This window comes from Protomyctophum parallelum (assembly GCF_964188405.1).
Source record: "Protomyctophum parallelum genome assembly, chromosome: 1".
NCBI classification, from domain to species: Eukaryota; Metazoa; Chordata; class Actinopteri; order Myctophiformes; family Myctophidae; genus Protomyctophum; species Protomyctophum parallelum.
The window spans coordinates 16,290,550-16,308,009 of record NC_139697.1 but is presented as its reverse complement, the minus strand read 5'-3'; the positions used below and the strand labels follow the sequence as shown (position 1 = coordinate 16,308,009).

The 17,460-nt window shown below is 47.1% G+C and overlaps 1 protein-coding gene across 1 annotated transcript in view; it reads right to left on the bottom strand.

Annotated features, from left to right (window-relative positions):
• Positions 1-355: 355 nt before the first annotated feature.
• The window catches only part of elmo1 (engulfment and cell motility 1 (ced-12 homolog, C. elegans)), a gene marked incomplete at its 3' end in the record, with an annotated part of 190,733 nt that continues 173,628 nt past the window's right edge, over positions 356-17,460 (bottom strand). Inside the window, exon 18 of the mRNA XM_083766926.1 lies at positions 356-523. Coding sequence (XP_083623052.1) covers positions 356-523 — 168 coding nt within the window. The remainder of the gene's footprint in view (positions 524-17,460) is intronic.

The window sequence follows — 17,460 nt, the reverse complement described above, 5'->3', positions numbered from 1 at the left end:
CTCCTTACAGAGGACACAGGCTGGGGCGCTAACCCATACTGCTCACCCGGGTGCCGTCTACATTCCGGCTGTCACCCGTCTCTCTATAGTATATAGATATATATATATATATATATATATATATATAGAGAGATTATACTCACAGGATGGGTAGCGGTATATATATATAGAGTATATATACTCACAGGATGGGTACCGGTATATATATATATATATATATATATATATATATATAGAGTATATATACTCACAGGATGGGTACCAGTATATATATATATATAGAGTATATATACTCACAGGATGGGTACCGGTATATATATATATGTATATATATATATATATAGAGTATATATACTCACAGGATGGGGCGCGACTGGAAGTCCTCCTGATTCATCCTCTCCGACTGGCGTATCTTGAGGATCTCGGTGTAGCTCAGGTTCTGCAGGCGGCTCTTGAACTGGTCCAGGGAGTTAGGCTTCTGGGTCAGCGCACGCATGATCTGATCCCGAACCACTTGCATCACCTGCACAGAGGAAGAGTATAGGGTCAAGGTCAAGTTCATTCATATGTCCCAAGCTGCATGGGCAAAACAGTAGAACATACATACAGACACAAGATACAGATTGTTAAATTGTTAAATTTCTAAAACGGGTAGTCCCAATACTTCATTCTGATTGGCTGGTTACCGTCACATGACCGGTGTAAATTTCACCGATAACCCACTCCTTCAATCACGTTGCATCATCCTGCAGCCTTGTAGCTGGACTGGGGAAGGGGAGCGCTTGATTTCTTTACAAACACATGCCGTGCGGGCGTCTTAAGCACCGCCCGGCTCATATGACTGTGAATGTGTGGCTCCAGGCAGCCCCGTAAATACATCAAGCGTCACATTCTCCCGTCACATAGCATACTTGCCGAGCAAAACAAGGAAGTGTTGTGGCTCTGGCTCGCTCGCTCTGGTGGCGCAAAGCGTAGCTACTTTTGTGAATTTAATAGTTTTATTAGGTTAATATGGCTATATGTTTGTAACCGTTTTAGAAAAGCAATAAGCCACTCGAGGCCCCAGCTTACCGGGTATTTTACACTGGCTGGAAGCCTATGCCCCCAGCCATTGTAAAATACCTGGTAACCTGAGACCTCTCGTGGCTTATTGCTTAAATAAAGCGCAACTAGAGCTGAAGTGCGCCGAGTGTAACTAACTACATCTATCCTCAGATATACCGTCAAAAATAACAACAAAGAAATCATTGTCTTAAAAAGTTTGGTGTCCTCACAGGTATAGTATAGTTGTGTGTGTGCGTGTGTGCGTGCATGCGTGCGTGCGTGCGTGCGTAGGTGCGTGCGTGCAGGCGTAAAGTATGTGCGTGCGTGCGTGGGTGCGTGCAGGCGTACAGTGCGTGCGTGCAGGCGTACAGTGCGTGCGTGCAGGCGTACAGTGCGTGCGTGCAGGCGTACAGTGCGTGCGTGCAGGCGTACAGTGCGTGCGTGCGTGCGTGCAGTGCGTGCATGCAGGCGTACAGTGTGTGCGTGCAGGCGTACAGTGTGTGCGTGCAGGCGTACAGTGTGTGCGTGCAGGCGTACAGTGCGTGCGTGCGTGCAGTGCGTGCATGCAGGCGTACAGTGTGTGCGTGCAGGCGTACAGTGTGTGCGTGCAGGCGTACAGTGCGTGCGTGCAGTGCGTGCATGCAGGCGTACAGTGTGTGCATGCAGGCGTACAGTGCGTGCGTGCGTGCGTGCGTGCGTGCGTGCAGTGCGTGCGTGCGTGCGTGGGTGCGTGCGTGCAGGCGTACAGTGCGTGCGTGCAGGCGTACAGTGCGTGCGTGCAGGCGTACAGTGCGTGCGTGCAGGCGTACAGTGCGTGCGTGCAGGCGTACAGTGCGTGCGTGCAGGCGTACAGTGCGTGCGTGCAGGCGTACAGTGCGTGCGTGCGTACAGTGCCAGACAGAGACAGAGTGCTTTACGAGGAGGGAGTGAGGTCAGAGATCAACACTGTCCTCGTTCCGTGAGTTGGGAGTAGGAACAGAGAACACTGACCTGAGATAAGATTCTAGAGGAACAGAGAACACTGACCTGAGATCAGATTCTAGAGGAACAGAGAACACTGACCTGAGATCAGATTCTAGAGGAACAGAGAACACTGACCTGAGATCAGATTCTAGAGGAACAGAGAACACTGACCTGAGATCACATTCTAGAGGAACAGAGAACACTGACCTGAGATCAGATTCTAGAGGAACAGATAACACTGACCTGAGATCAGATTCTAGAGGAACAGAGAACACTGACCTGAGATAAGATTCTAGAGGAACAGAGAACACTGACCTGAGATCAGATTCTAGAGGAACAGAGAACACTGACCTGAGATCAGATTCTAGAGGAACAGAGAACACTGACCTGAGATCAGATTCTAGAGGAACAGAGAACACTGACCTGAGATCACATTCTAGAGGAACAGAGAACACTGACCTGAGATCAGATTCTAGAGGAACAGAGAACACTGACCTGAGATCAGATTCTAGAGGAACAGAGAACACTGACCTGAGATCAGATTCTAGAGGAACAGAGAACACTGACCTGAGATCAGATTCTAGAGGAACAGAGAACACAAACACTGACCTGAGATCAGATTCTAGAGGAACAGAGAACACTGACCTGAGATCAGATTCTAGAGGAACAGAGAACACTGACCTGAGATCACATTCTAGAGGAACAGAGAACACTGACCTGAGATCACATTCTAGAGGAACAGAGAACACGCCATGCTGTTCCCCCGGAGGATTAACGAGCTGATTTTATCACGTCATCCACTCCATCCCCTCCCCCTCCCCCTCCCCCTCTCTCTCCCTCTCTCCCTCTCTCCCCCCTCTCTCTCCCTCTCTCTCTCTCTCTCTCTCTCTCTGGGCCGCCAGCAGGATGCCTCGCCTCGGTGCACGACTTTTAGAGAAGTTGGCAGTCAAACTTGTTTCATGTCCCGATGTTTTAGGAACATGACACAGTCTTTAAGAGTGTTCAAGACAAGCCCAGAGCTTTGAATGGAACCGCGTAATACTCATAGAATACTACCCCCCTAACGACTCTGGCTCTGTGATATATCGCTGCACTGAGTCTCAGAACTCATTATCTGGTGGACTGGCTGCAATAAAAGACTCCAGTTCCCAAACAGCAGCAGCAGGCGCTGAAACCAAAACGTCCCGGACTCTCATCAGAACACAAAGATCTTCATCAGGATTCACAGTCAGTCTCACACGAGGCTGAATTTATATCCCCCACCGCCCAGTGTTGTTTTCGTCGACTAAAACTAAGATGAAAAATGTTCGTCGACTACCTTTTTTCACGGACAAAAACTAAAAAGAAACTAAATGAAAACTAAGCCATGACGACTAAAACTAAGACTAAATATACTGACAATTTCGTCAAGAAATAAAAACTAGACTAAAATGGACTAGTAGACAAGAGATACAGTAGAAGTGAATTGTGTAAAATCTGTCATTTCGATGGCATCAAGGCCCGACAAAATACATTTTAGTCGACTAAATCAACTGTAGATTTAGTCGACAAAAATTGCGTGACATTTAGTCGACTAAAACTAGACTAACACTAAGACATTCCAGGTGACTAAAATGTGACTAAAACTAAATGTAAACTATTCAAAAGACTATGACTAAAACTAAAATCAAAATGTGCTGCCAAAAACAACACTGCCACCGCCCCACCGCCTCTCTCCCTCTCTCTCTCTCTCTAATTGGCTAATCAATCCCACATTGAACACGTGACCAAATGTGCGACTGTTTTGTGACCCCTGAACCCAAACATCCTGAACCCCTGAGTGAAAACAAAACACGGCCCATAATATAGCACAATAATAATACTAGCCCAACGCAGTGACGTAGAGTCTGTGGGGGCTGGAGGGCCAGGGCGCCCCCATGAGGATTTTCGGGGGAATTACACCCAACCGCACTGAAGACAGTCAAGACACTGTCCAACACCGCCCTCCCCTGGCTAAACCAGGCATGGGCCCCCATTGAGGATTATGAAAACTATTTGTTTCTGGCCGCCACAGCGTGAAACGCACATCAGAAGCCGATGCCAGGGACTCGTTTCCCAGCCTATAGACAAGCGGCGGTTACCTCGTGTGGCCTTTTATAGTCGCTTCTTTTGGTAGCTTCTGTTTTCGTAGACCTGGTTGCTTATTTCTCTCGCAAATTGGCAACACCGCCCTGGCGCAGCAGCAGCCTCCACTGTGAGGATTTTACACAGAGTCAGAGAGGTGCGCGCTGCGCTCAACTCCAATCCATTGCTGTGTGTGCAGGTGGTGTTATAATAATTTATAACTTGTTTGTAAAATTAATGAGGGGAAGGGGAGAATGTAATCCTCATGTAACCCCCGTTACAACACCCCCGTTACTGTAATCCAGATTACACATTTTAAAATGTACTCTAAGACGTTACAGTTACTTTTTTCTTTTACTCTGATTACGTAACTCTGTTACATGTAATCCGTTACTTCCCAACCCTGCATATAGTGTAGCTTTAAGCACAGTAAGGCTATACTTTAGTAAATGTACTTATGTTTACTTCCACCAGCGAGTCAAACTGTCAAACTATGAGTTTGTGTCGTCTGCTGTCTGATCCACATCTCATACGTTTCACTAAATCCAGAGCTCCAACAAGCCGCCAAAAACAAAACAAAAAAACACACACATTATCCTGGCCGTCTGTCGACAGCTGAATACCAAGGGAACGGAACCAAGAATAGGTTGAAAGACTCCAAGTTTACTTTAACCCATTTTGGGGCGGGAACCCCTTTTTGTGTTAGCATTATGTTATAATATAGCTATTGAAAAATAGCAGATCTACAAGAACTACAAAACTGTCAGGATGTAGAAGACATTTATAGAATCTGATCACAGGTCAGAATGGGTTAAAGTGGTTAAACCTGTACTGGGGATTTGGACTGGGCTACTATAAATAGCTGCTGAGCCTATATGAATAATTAAAGTAGCAGGAAACTGAATTATTTCCGATGAAAAACAACTGCAGTGGCTGCCGGTCTGTCGCTAGTCGCTACGCTCACCACCATCCAGCCTATATTGTCACTACAGTTCCTATCACAGTGACAGCGCCGGTGTGTTGCCATGTCCGCTTAATATGAGCCACTTTGGGCTTGTTTTTTATGCGAAGACTACCAAGAGCGCCTCAGGAAAAGGCGCTCTTGGTAGTCCCCTTCCAAGTTGAGAACGAAAGGTGACCGGGACTTTGCACTCAGAGCCCCAACTCTTTGGAATGCCCTCCCCCTCGAGATAAGGCTTGCAGAATCCGTCCCCCGCTTCAAATCCCTCCTAAAAACTCACTTTTATAAAGCTGCTTTTAACATTCCCTATTGTTCTTATGTCCTACTGCATTTCTGTACATTGCCTGTTCTTTATTCTCATTATTGTCAACTGTTGTTTATGGTGTGCACTGCATTTGTTCTTATTTTTCTGTAAAGCACTTTTTTCACGTTTTGAAAGGTTCTATATAAATAAAGGTTTATTATTATTATTATAGTTGCAGTAGCTTATACGTTTCTAAAGTGTAGTTACTTATTTGTGGCTTAACTTCCTAAAGTTGTTTAGTGCATGGTTCTAAAAAAAAATCACATTCCCCAAATGTATTTGTCCACGGACCACCACCCATCTGAACATATGTTGTGCCAGGAGGGACCCCCTCTATACAAGATTTGTGTTTGTGTAAAATGTTTTAAAAAAAAATGCCACATTTTTCACTTTTAGATATTTGTGAAAATAGCTGATGTATTATAATGTTTAAAGTGCTCATGTGTTAGTTGCTTCTTCCTGGGCTCGTTTTCATGGACTTAGTTGCTTATTTTTCTCACAGAGTCTGGTAACAGCAGCAGCACTCAGTGATTGTGAATTCAGAGTGACAGGTAGAGCTGAATAATGTATACCGCTCACTGACAAAACTCAGCAGGATTCGACCACCCTGGACATATCGTTGCTGGACTTTTTGTTTTGTAAATGAATGCCTCTGGGATCTGCTATACTTTTCTGCTGTTTTTTTAATTTGAATCCTGAAAAGTAACAGCTTTGGACATGATGAAGGATATTATGAAATATAATTAGGTTTATTTTTGGAAGATGCTTCTGAACATTCCTGCTATAGTCAGTTTGACCAATTCAAACACTCTTTAATCTAATCTAAACTACTGCTAGTTCCGACACTTTAATTACTCTTTCATCTTAAAATAATGAATAACCGGAAATAGCCGATCTACCAGCTGTAGACCTTGCATTGCCTAAGGTCCCATAGCTGGAGTATCCAGTATTACTATTACTATATTATCTATTTTTTGGTCCCGAGGTTGGACGAGGCCATCGTCGTTCTGTGCTGCTCGACCAGCATTGGAATTAAAACGCTGCTTCGCTATGGCCCACACTGCCACAACACACGCTGACAGGCCATTTGTAATGGCCTGTCATTACATAAAAAAAATAATTTGAGCCCTAATCATTAGCTTTATTCTAGTGTGTGTGTGTGTGTGTGTGTGTGTGTGCGAGCGTGCATGTGTGCGTGTGCGTGTGTGTGTGTGTGTGTGTGTGTGTGCGTGCGTACCATACTATACAATCTGACGGCCAGTGAGGCAAGGTTGTAATTAAAAAAGCGACGGACGGGAGTGATGGATCTCCAGTGACCTGATGATGGCGAGCTGTGGCCCTCGTCTAATTGTAACTGCGAGTTTTTTTCCACCTCTCCGAGAAAGAAAAATGGTGCCTGTCTGCGAGTGCGTGAGGAGGAGAAAGGCGGAGGAGAGCAGAGGAGAGGAGAGCAGTGGAGGAGAGAGGAGGAGGAGAGAGGTGGAGGAGAGAGGAGGAGAGAGGTGGAGGAGAGAGGAGGAGAGAGGAGAGAGGTGGAGGAGAGAGGAGGAGAGAGGAGGAGGAGAGAGGCGGAGGAGAGAGGAGGAGAGAGGAGGAGGAGAGAGGTGGAGGAGAGAGGAGGAGGAGAGAGGAGGAGGAGAGAGGTGGAGGAGAGAGGAGGAGAGAGGAGGAGGAGGAGAGAGGAGAGAGGAGAGAGGAGAGAGGAGGAGAGAGGAGAGAGGTGGAGGAGAAAGGTGGAGGAGAGAGGTGGAGGAGAGAGGAGGAGAGAGGAGGAGGAGAGAGGTGGAGGAGAGAGGAGGAGAGAGGAGGAGGAGGAGGAGGAGAGAGGTGGAGGAGAGAGGCGGAGAGAGGAGGAGGAGAGAGGCGGAGGAGAGAGGAGGAGGAGAGGTGGAGGAGAGAGGTGGAGGAGAGAGGAGGAGAGAGGAGGAGGAGAGAGGTGGAGGAGGAGGAGGAGAGAGGTGGAGGAGAGAGGTGGAGGAGAGAGGAGGAGAGAGGAGAGAGGAGAGAGGAGGAGAGAGGAGAGAGGTGGAGGAGAAAGGTGGAGGAGAGAGGAGGAGAGAGGAGGAGGAGAGAGGTGGAGGAGAGAGGAGGAGGAGGAGGAGGAGAGAGGTGGAGGAGAGAGGTGGAGGAGAAAGGTGGAGGAGAGAGGAGGAGAGAGGAGGAGGAGAGAGGTGGAGGAGAGAGGTGGAGGAGAAAGGTGGAGGAGAGAGGAGGAGAGAGGAGGAGGAGAGAGGTGGAGGAGAGAGGAGGAGAGAGGCGGAGAGAGGAGGAGGAGAGAGGCGGAGGAGAGAGGAGGAGGAGAGGTGGAGGAGAGAGGTGGAGGAGAGAGGAGGAGAGAGGAGGAGGAGAGAGGTGGAGGAGGAGGAGGAGAGAGGTGGAGGAGAGAGGTGGAGGAGAGAGGAGGAGAGAGGAGGAGGAGAGAGGCGGAGGAGAGAGGAGGAGAGAGGAGGAGGAGAGAGGTGGAGGAGAGAGGAGGAGGAGAGAGGAGGAGAGAGGCGGAGAGAGGAGGAGGAGAGAGGCGGAGGAGAGAGGAGGAGGAGAGGTGGAGGAGAGAGGTGGAGGAGAGAGGAGGAGAGAGGAGGAGGAGAGAGGTGGAGGAGGAGGAGGAGGAGAGAGGTGGAGGAGAGAGGAGGAGAGAGGAGGAGAGAGGAGGAGGAGAGAGGAGAGAGGCTGATGAGAGCAGAGAGGAGCGAGCCAGAGATCTAACGATATGGGGGCAGCCTGCAGGGAGTTTGCTGAGACTGCATAAAGCAGCCCCATGGTCCCTGCGGGGTGTAAACCTAGCGCTATAGGTTCTCTACGGGAGGAGAAGCACCAGGGATCTTTAACCAGGTGGAGATGGAGCGAAAGCCACAGCAAAGGCTTTGATGAGCCGTGTAGAGCAGTACTGCTCTAAAAACAAGCTTACAACACGCTTGTAACCTTTTTTTGTAGTCTATTTTGTTGCAGGACAGACTTCTATGGAAGAAACTATGACTTCTATGGAATCCAAATAACTGAAAGTGGCGACTGATTTAGCCCCCTGTCCAAAAACATCAGCAACACCACATCGACTCTGTCCTGGTTATATCGACCCTGACATGGATGCTGACTGCACACCACCGTTGACTCGCCACTTGCTATTGTTCTCTGCGCCGCGTCAAGGATTAGGTTTTTCTCATTTTTCAGCAACTTTAGCCAGTTGGTGGAAAGTAACTAAATGTGCATTTACTAAATACTTTACTTTAACATGTTGAGTATGTCTGTTTTTTTAACGACTTGACACTTCTACTCCACTCCAACTCCACAATGAAATGTTATACTACAAAACATACATTAACCACTTAAAAGCACTGTTTTCAACGTTGTCGGATGTGAGATTGTAGATCTGCTATTTTCAAAACATTTACGCACTTTGAAAATGTAACAAAACCTTGTAAACCTTTGAATACACGGCTTTTCACCAAAAGATTATCCTTTTTTCCACAACTCCCTAGTCCAAAAATCCTAGAGGATTCATTCCTCGATAACTATAAATATAAAAGTTCAGACTATAAATTACTTCTGAACTTTGCCCCTCTGTTTGTCATGTTTGTCCACACACACACACACACACACACACACACACACACACACACACACACACACACACAGTCTACTTCAAGCTCCGTTTTTATGAGTCATTGACTCTCTGTAAATAAAAACAGCGACACAGCGTTGCATAATGTCTGAGCTCATCGGATTCTAGGCCACAACGCTGCCTGTCTGTCAAGATATTACTACTACAAAGCAATCCCACTCTCGCAATTTACAACGTAGGCATTTAGCAGATTGACTTACAATATTTAAGCAAGTTAAACATTATACATCTAATGTAGAGAGACAGTGTGGCCCGGACGGTTAGCTCAACCGTCTGGGCACTGTATGGCTGCTGAGCCAGCCTGACGGCGTGCCGCGGGTTCGACTCCCGATCCCGACGGCCTTAGCCGCGTCTTATAATGTAGAGAGTAAACTAGGATCATAGGTAAACCATGAACCTTGCTTTGATCAGTCTAAATATTAGACAGATTTATTTAGATTTAGATTTATTTAAACGCGTAGGGGGATCACTCCAAAAACGGACGTGATATTGGACGGTGGAAATATTGCCAGCATTAAAACCGTAACCCAAGACATTTATGACGCCCCCCGCAGCTCACATGCTAACGCACACATATAGGCCTCTAGAGAGTAGCTATAGCCTATACGCGCACGGGGACTGCTCATTAAAATGGCTCGTTTGCAGCTACGTCTGCCTCCGACAGACGCAGTAAAAAAAAAAGAAACTGAGGGAGAAAGAAAGAAAAAAAAACACACAATTCCGTTTGCTGTCCATGCCGCGTGCATGCGTGGCTGCACTCATGCTAATTAACGCCGCGAATATTCATCAAGTTTAACCCATTCTGGGCGGGAACCCATTTTGGTGTTAGCACTATGTTAATATGCTTTAGCTATTAAAGAATATCAGATCTACAAGCTCATAGCGCGCCACCGAGTGGCGCGCTACGAGCTTGTAGGTCTGCTATTTTTGAAAAATCGAAGAGCGACTGACATAGAAGACATTTTTAGAATCTGATCTCAGGTCAGAATGAAAACTGTCAGGATGTAGAAGACATTTTTAGTATCTGATCTCAGGTCAGAATGGGTTAACAGCACCACACGGTCCCGCCACAACAGAGCGGTCATTAGGAAGGGACCCCCATCTGGCGAGGGCTCGGACAGCACCTTGGTAGAGGAGAAGTGACGTCGATGACTACAGTGTTATTTTAGGTGCCGGCTTCTATCAGTGGTGCTCAAACTCAAACTATTTAATTTCAAGGACCCCCGATATCATTATGTAATTGGCTGCCAACCCCTATGTGAAAATAGGTAGTTCAAGGGACCTCCCAGAGCAAAGATTTTAGTTAAAAAAAACGTTAAAAGGAAGAACTGCAACTTGGAGTGGACTTGGCGTCAAAGGCACCCTGGGGTGCCTTGTCGTCACCCCTCTCTCTCAGACAGGACAGAGGACACTTCCCACAGTCCTGGAGTCTCTCTCTCTCTCTCTCAGACAGGACAGTCCTGGAGTCTCTCTCTCTCTCTCTCTCTCTCTATCACTCTCTCTATCACTGATAGGTAAAGTTCTAAAGCCGTGACAAATTGCCGCCCTCCGGCCTCGGCGACCAATCGACTGTCACCACCGCTCCCTTTACCTAAAAGAGGCCACTAATGACATCGTTTACCAGCTGTCCGTCAACGCTCAGCGCTCGCGGCCGCCCCGCCCACACGCCACTCACTGGGCCTCGGAGCGGAGGGCGCCGAAGAGAGGCTCACTCGGCCTCGGAGCGGAGGGCGCCGAAGAGAGGCTCACTGGGCCTCGGAGAGGAGGGCGCCGAAGAGAGGCTCACTGGGCCTCGGAGAGGAGGGCGCCGAAGAGAGGCTCACTGGGCCGAAGAGAGGAGGGCGCCGAAGAGAGGCTCACTGGGCCTCGGAGCGGAGGGCGCCGAAGAGAGGCTCGCTGTACCGGGTTCACTGGGCCTCGGAGCGGAGGGCGCCGAAGAGAGGCTCGCTGTACCGGGTTCACTGGGCCTCGGAGCGGAGGGCGCCGAAGAGAGGCTCACTGGGCCTCGGAGAGGAGGGCGCCGAAGAGAGGCTCACTGGGCCTCGGAGAGGAGGGCGCCGAAGAGAGGCTCACTGGGCCGAAGAGAGGAGGGCGCCGAAGAGAGGCTCACTGGGCCTCGGAGCGGAGGGCGCCGAAGAGAGGCTCGCTGTACCGGGTTCACTGGGCCTCGGAGCGGAGGGCGCCGAAGAGAGGCTCGCTGTACCGGGTTCACTGGGCCTCGGAGCGGAGGGCGCCGAAGAGAGGCTTGCTGTACCGGGTTCACTGGGCCTCGGAGCGGAGGGCGCCGAAGAGAGGCTCGCTGTACCGGGTTCACTGGGCCTCGGAGCGGAGGGCGCCGAAGAGAGGCTCGCTGGGCCTCGGAGCGGAGGGCGCCGAAGAGAAGCTAGCTGTACCGAGGTGGCGCGTGGTTGCTCGATAATCAGGTCATAATGGCGGGATAATGACTCTCTCCCCTGCCACTCCCCTCCGCAGAGCAAGCGAGCGCCAAACTGAAGTGTGTTCCTGTAGTTTATTTGGTCGGACACACACACACACACACACACCTTGATATAATCCACAAGGATGTGTGCGCGGTGCACACACACACACGCTGTCGGGCAGAAACCCTGTATCTCCATTTAACTTTGAGTGTTTTTGTTTTTCTAAATTAACGCCTCTACTTGATCATACTATACTGTCACAAGCATCTAAAGTAGCAGATCTACACGCTCAAAATGATCTCAGATTCGAGATTGTGATACTTTTGCTGTTTTTGCATTTGAATCCTGAAAAATTAACCGTTTTGGACGTATGAGGTTTCCACCTGACGGAGACGATACAGTATATACACAACCACACACTCAGACATGCATGAGTGCTCGCACGCAAACACACGCACACACACGCCCCCGCACATTGGCTTGCCGAGTGCCCACGTTACTTTAAAGATACAACACTGTTTTATTTCTAAATTGGCCAAACAAACAAACAAGCAAACAAACAAAAATCCATCAGGAGACTAAAAGGTGCGGGAAATGTTAAATTATCTCTTTTAAACAGAGTTTTGTATTTATTATCCTATACTTTTTACATGAAACATGACTCTTCAGATTGACCAATTACTCTTGATATGATGGACTATTGAGTCAGTTGTGTGTAGATATGGTTGATGTGCATGGTGCTACTGTACAATACCACTTATAAAACAAATTATTCCATTATGTCTGGTGGTATAGGCTGTTTAAACCAATTCAAATATTCAAAGTGTTAGACGACCCTGGTTGTGAATGTTGTGGAATGTTTAGGAGCATGTCTGTCCCATTGTTAACAGACAGGTGATAATGGGTTAGGGTATGTAACCCTATTGCTGAATGGATCGACCAACCAATTTGCACATGTGATCCTTTTAGTGTGATAAGTACAGTGCATATAGCCTACTCCTACAGTATAGTGTGAATGGATGGAGTGGAACATGTATATAGGATTGGGAATCATTTGCATTCAAATGATTTAGACTGTAAAATACTCCTGAAAGGTGACAACAACAACTTGAGCTATGGTCAAATAGATATCCCACACATGCATGTGACAGGGTTGAATAGATTTTCTGTCCACACCTACTTTCTTCTCTAGTACTGCCATGTAGAGAAAGATATTTAACTAGGACATGTTAAACTACATGTAGCCTACAGACCATGTTAAAACTGCATGTGCAGGACATCGACAGCCACTTTCTTCCAGTTTTTGATGACAGGTGGAACTGGAACATTTACAATATGTTCTCAGCTTCTAGATCGGCTATTTTTCTAACCTAGAACACATTATAAAATAGGCCTTGAGAGGATCAACCGTTCGCATACGAAATAAAAAATGAATAAGCCCCACCCATACGCTCACAGCATGTCACATTGTAAAAACATGCATGCATTTTTGCTTCCTCCTTTCATTACACTGAGTGATTATTGAAATGGTCAATTAAGGAAACAAGGTTCAAATTCAGGAGTAGAATAGGAAATTTACGTAATGTAGCTGTAACTTCATTATGTTTTACTGAATCCTTTTATAATGTTTCATTTGCTTAATGTTTGATTACCAACAAATTTTGCTGTTGGGAGCAGTGATTGGCCGTGTTTTGTTCTATTGTTGGTGTGCCCCCCCCCCCCCCCTCACTCTGATTGGAGCATCAGGGCCCTCTGTTAGTATTTGACAAGAGTTTGTTGTGCTTTGTGTCACTTACTTTAATCTCTGCTAGTTGTTAAGAGCTGAACTTCTCCTCTCTGCACTATAGCTGAAGCATTTAGTTTTAGTTCTAAAAAATAGTATCAGTTTATTTGGGCAGGTTTTGAGTTATGGCTTTACTACAAACATTGAAGTCCTTGGTCAACCAAGGACTGCTGCTGAAGAGATATTTGGGGTCGTTGGAATAATTCTAAAAGAGTACGAGGATGAAGCTTTCCACATCAAGCAAGAAACTGACTGCCAACGCATGGGTGCATAGAGGCTTCTCCGCATCCATTCATCCTGATGGGTGCATAGAGGCTGCTCCGCATCCATTCATCCTGATGGGTGCACAGAGGCTGCTGCATCCATTCGTCCTGATGGGTGCACAAAGGCTGCTGCATCCATTCGTCCTGATGGGTGCACAGAGGCTGCTCTGCATCCATTCATCCTGATGGGTGCACAGAGGCTGCTGCATCCATTCGTCCTGATGGGTGCACAGAGGCTGCTGCATCCAGTCATCCTGATGGGTGCACAGAGGCTGCTCTTCATCCATTCATCCTGATGGGTGCACAGAGGCTGCTCTTCATCCATTCATCCTGATGGGTGCACAGAGGCTGCTCCGCATCCATTCATCCTGATGGGTGCACAGAGGCTGCTCTTCATCCATTCATCCTGATGGGTGCACAGAGGCTGCTCTTCATCCATTCATCCTGATGGGTGCACAGAGGCTGCTCCGCATCCATTCAAACCATTCCAATAAGAATACTTCCGTTTCCAACGCGAAGAAGACAGCACGAGACCACTATGCCAAAATGTGATCTCGATCTCTCTCTCTCTCTCACTCTCCCTCTCCCTCTCTCTCTCTCTGGGGGCACTGTGAGGCGAGAGGCGGTGAAAGGCAGCCTATTTCTCCCTCTATTAAAATAATTCCCTCCGGGAGCTGTTAAGAGAGAGAGAGAGAGAGAGTTTCTTGACTGCAGGGAAGGATCTGCCACGAGACGTCTGAACCACACACAGAAGTAGACAGGTACAGGTTCCCCCCCCCCCCCACACCCCCCTCCATCTCGCTATCCCCCCACCCCTCCCCACCCCCCCTCCCTCTCGCTATCCCCCGTCCCCTGACACACATTTCAGGGAAAACGTAAAAGAAAAAAAGAATGCCAGTGCTCTAATGGATTCAATGTAGTTCTTTAGTCACAATTTAATGGCCTTTATATCTCTGTGACCCCCAATTTATATATTGTAAAAATCAAAGTTAATTGAACTCTGAGAGTGTATGAAACCAGTCTGATAGATGGTCAATTTTCACTGTGCAAACACGACGCTTTCATTGAAGATCGGAATTAAATCAGTCACGGTGACAGAGAACTGACTGGAGATCAGATCCAAATGAAATCAGTCACGGTGACAGAGAACTGACTGGAGATCAGATCCAAATGAAATCAGTCACGGTGACAGAGAACCGACTGGAGATCAGATCCAAATGAAATCAGTCACGGTGACAGAGAACCGACTGGAGATCAGATCCAAATGAAATCAGTCACGGTGACAGAGAACTGACTGGAGATCAGATCCAAATGAAATCAGTCACGGTGACAGAGAACCGACTGGAGATCAGATCCAAATGAAATCAGTCACGGTGACAGAGAACTGACTGGAGATCAGATCCAAATGAAATCAGTCACGGTGACAGAGAACCGACTGGAGATCAGATCCAAATGAAATCAGTCACGGTGACAGAGAACTGACTGGAGATCAGATCCAAATGAAATCAGTCACGGTGACAGAGAACCGACTGGAGATCAGATCCAAATGAAATCAGTCACGGTGACAGAGAACTGACTGGAGATCAGATCCAAATGAAATCAGTCACGGTGACAGAGAACTGACTGGAGATCAGATCCAAATGAAATCAGTCACGGTGACAGAGAACCGACTGGAGGACGACGAAGGCAGAAAGACGTTCACAGGGTGTGTTTCTGATCCCAGAATGAAGGCCTGCGCTTAACACATTTAGACCTGAGGACGATTCTTTAAGTCTTCAAAATCCTAAAAATCCTAGTTTTCTGAAAACCCTATATGTTTCTATGTCAGTGGTGCAGCTCACCCTTTTTCATGTCAGAGGAACCCCAGAATTATCTGTATTTGGTCACGGACTCCCATGTGAAAATATGCTTTTCCAGGGACCAAATAGAAGCAAATAGCTGTGAGAGAATATATATTCAAAGATTGCACCACATTTTTCAAAAATAGCTGATGTACAAGCTATGAGCTTGTACATCTGCTATTTTTCGATAGCTAAAGTATAACATGAAATGCAGCTTATATAAAACACCAAAAGGGGTTCCCCCGTCCTTTCTGAGTTAAAGACCTGCTGTGAAGCCGAGCTCCGGCTCGATGCTCTGGCTGGAATATCTGTCGAGAGGCCGTTTTGATAACGTCATGGAGGGAGCCGTTGGAAATTAGACTTTTAACACCTGATTATCACAGTGGGACGAGCAACGAGCTCTGAACCCGACCTCCCGGTGTGTGCGTGTGTGCGTGTGCGTGTGTCACCATTATGTGGTCGTGATCAGAGAATGGCGAAAAGATGATTCACAATCATCAATCAACTCCACACACTAATAGATATTGATATGCTGAGAGGCTGAGACACAAGAGGAGGGAGACATTGTTGAAGCAGAGACTAAATATACTGACAACTTTATCAACATCATAAAAACAAAACTAGACAAACATGTCAGGGAGGGACTATAGTGGAGAAGAGACGCAGTAGAACTAAAAGACAAGACAATGTTTGGTTGCGCTCAGGTGTTGTGGTCTTGAAATAGCGAATAGCAAATGGAAATATTTCCAGCAAGCAACCAAGTGTAAAATCTGCCATTACTTTGCCATCAAGGCCCGACAAAATAAAATTGACGACAAAATCAACTGTAGTTTTACTAACACTAAAACATTTTAGATGACTGAAATATGACTACAACTAAATTATATTCAAAAATCTAAACTAAGCTCACCTCGACATCAAAACTGTTGTATTTGTATAACTCATCACGATAGGTCTGCCACTCGTTTAATAATACATTACATAGTCTGGTGTATGTGTCATTGTTATGTATGTCTTGTTTGTCATGTCTATAAAAAACCCAATAAAAACTAATATAATTAAACGCACAGGTCCTGGGCCTGGTGAGAGCTGCAGGAGTGGACCTGGTGAGACGTAGGAGGGGCCCGGACAGGAGACAACCCACAGAGCCTAGTCCCTCTATGTGCCAGAAGCGTACCTCCCAGCCCTGGCAGAGTAGTTCTGGAGTAGTTCCAACTGATTGTGTGGCCTTGGTCTTTCCCTAACGGGACTGATCAAGGGTACTAACCCTAACTGGCTACTGATTCCACTGCGTTAGCTTGGTGATGCTAATGGCTACTGATTCCACCGCGTTAGCTGGGTGATGCTAATGGCTACTGATTCCACCGTGTTAGCTGGGTGATGCTAATGGCTACTGATTCCACCGTGTTAGCTGGGTGATGCTAATGGCTACTGATTCCACTGCGTTAGCTTGGTGATGCTAATGGCTGCTGATTCCCCCGCACGCGCTTATTAGCAACGCTCACTTCTGCCATTCTCAGCGGGAATGCCCTCCCCTACGGGCTGACACACACACACACACACACACACACACACACACACACACACACACACACACTGACACTCGTGCGCGCGAGAGCATACACAACAAAAGGCAGACACAGCGTGCACAAGCAGAGATACACACGCAGAGATATACACACACACGGACATGCTTGAACAGGGCCTTACAGACGAGAATACATACTGACACGGCCTACGCTCTGCATGCTGAGAGAGAGAGAGAGAGAGAGAGAGAGTTGCACAGCATTGCACAGCAACACACACACACACACACACATATACACACCTCTAGAGAACACACACACACACACCCACCGGTCGATACCAGCACGTCTTCGTGTCTCTCGATGATGGCTTGTATCAGGCAGGCAGCACACGTTTTATCTCCACTGTTTTAATAACTTGTTTTATAGTGACTGGAACCTCAGAAAAGGCTTGATGGAGCAACAGCAGATATACTTCCAATAATTATAACAGTACAACAGAATAATTAGGAAAACCTGTGTAACAACAACAACAACAACACAAGTTTAACATCTCTGTAGTGATCTACAATAATATAATTACTTAAATTGACTTTAACCCATTCTGACCTGAGATCAGATTCTAAAAACGTC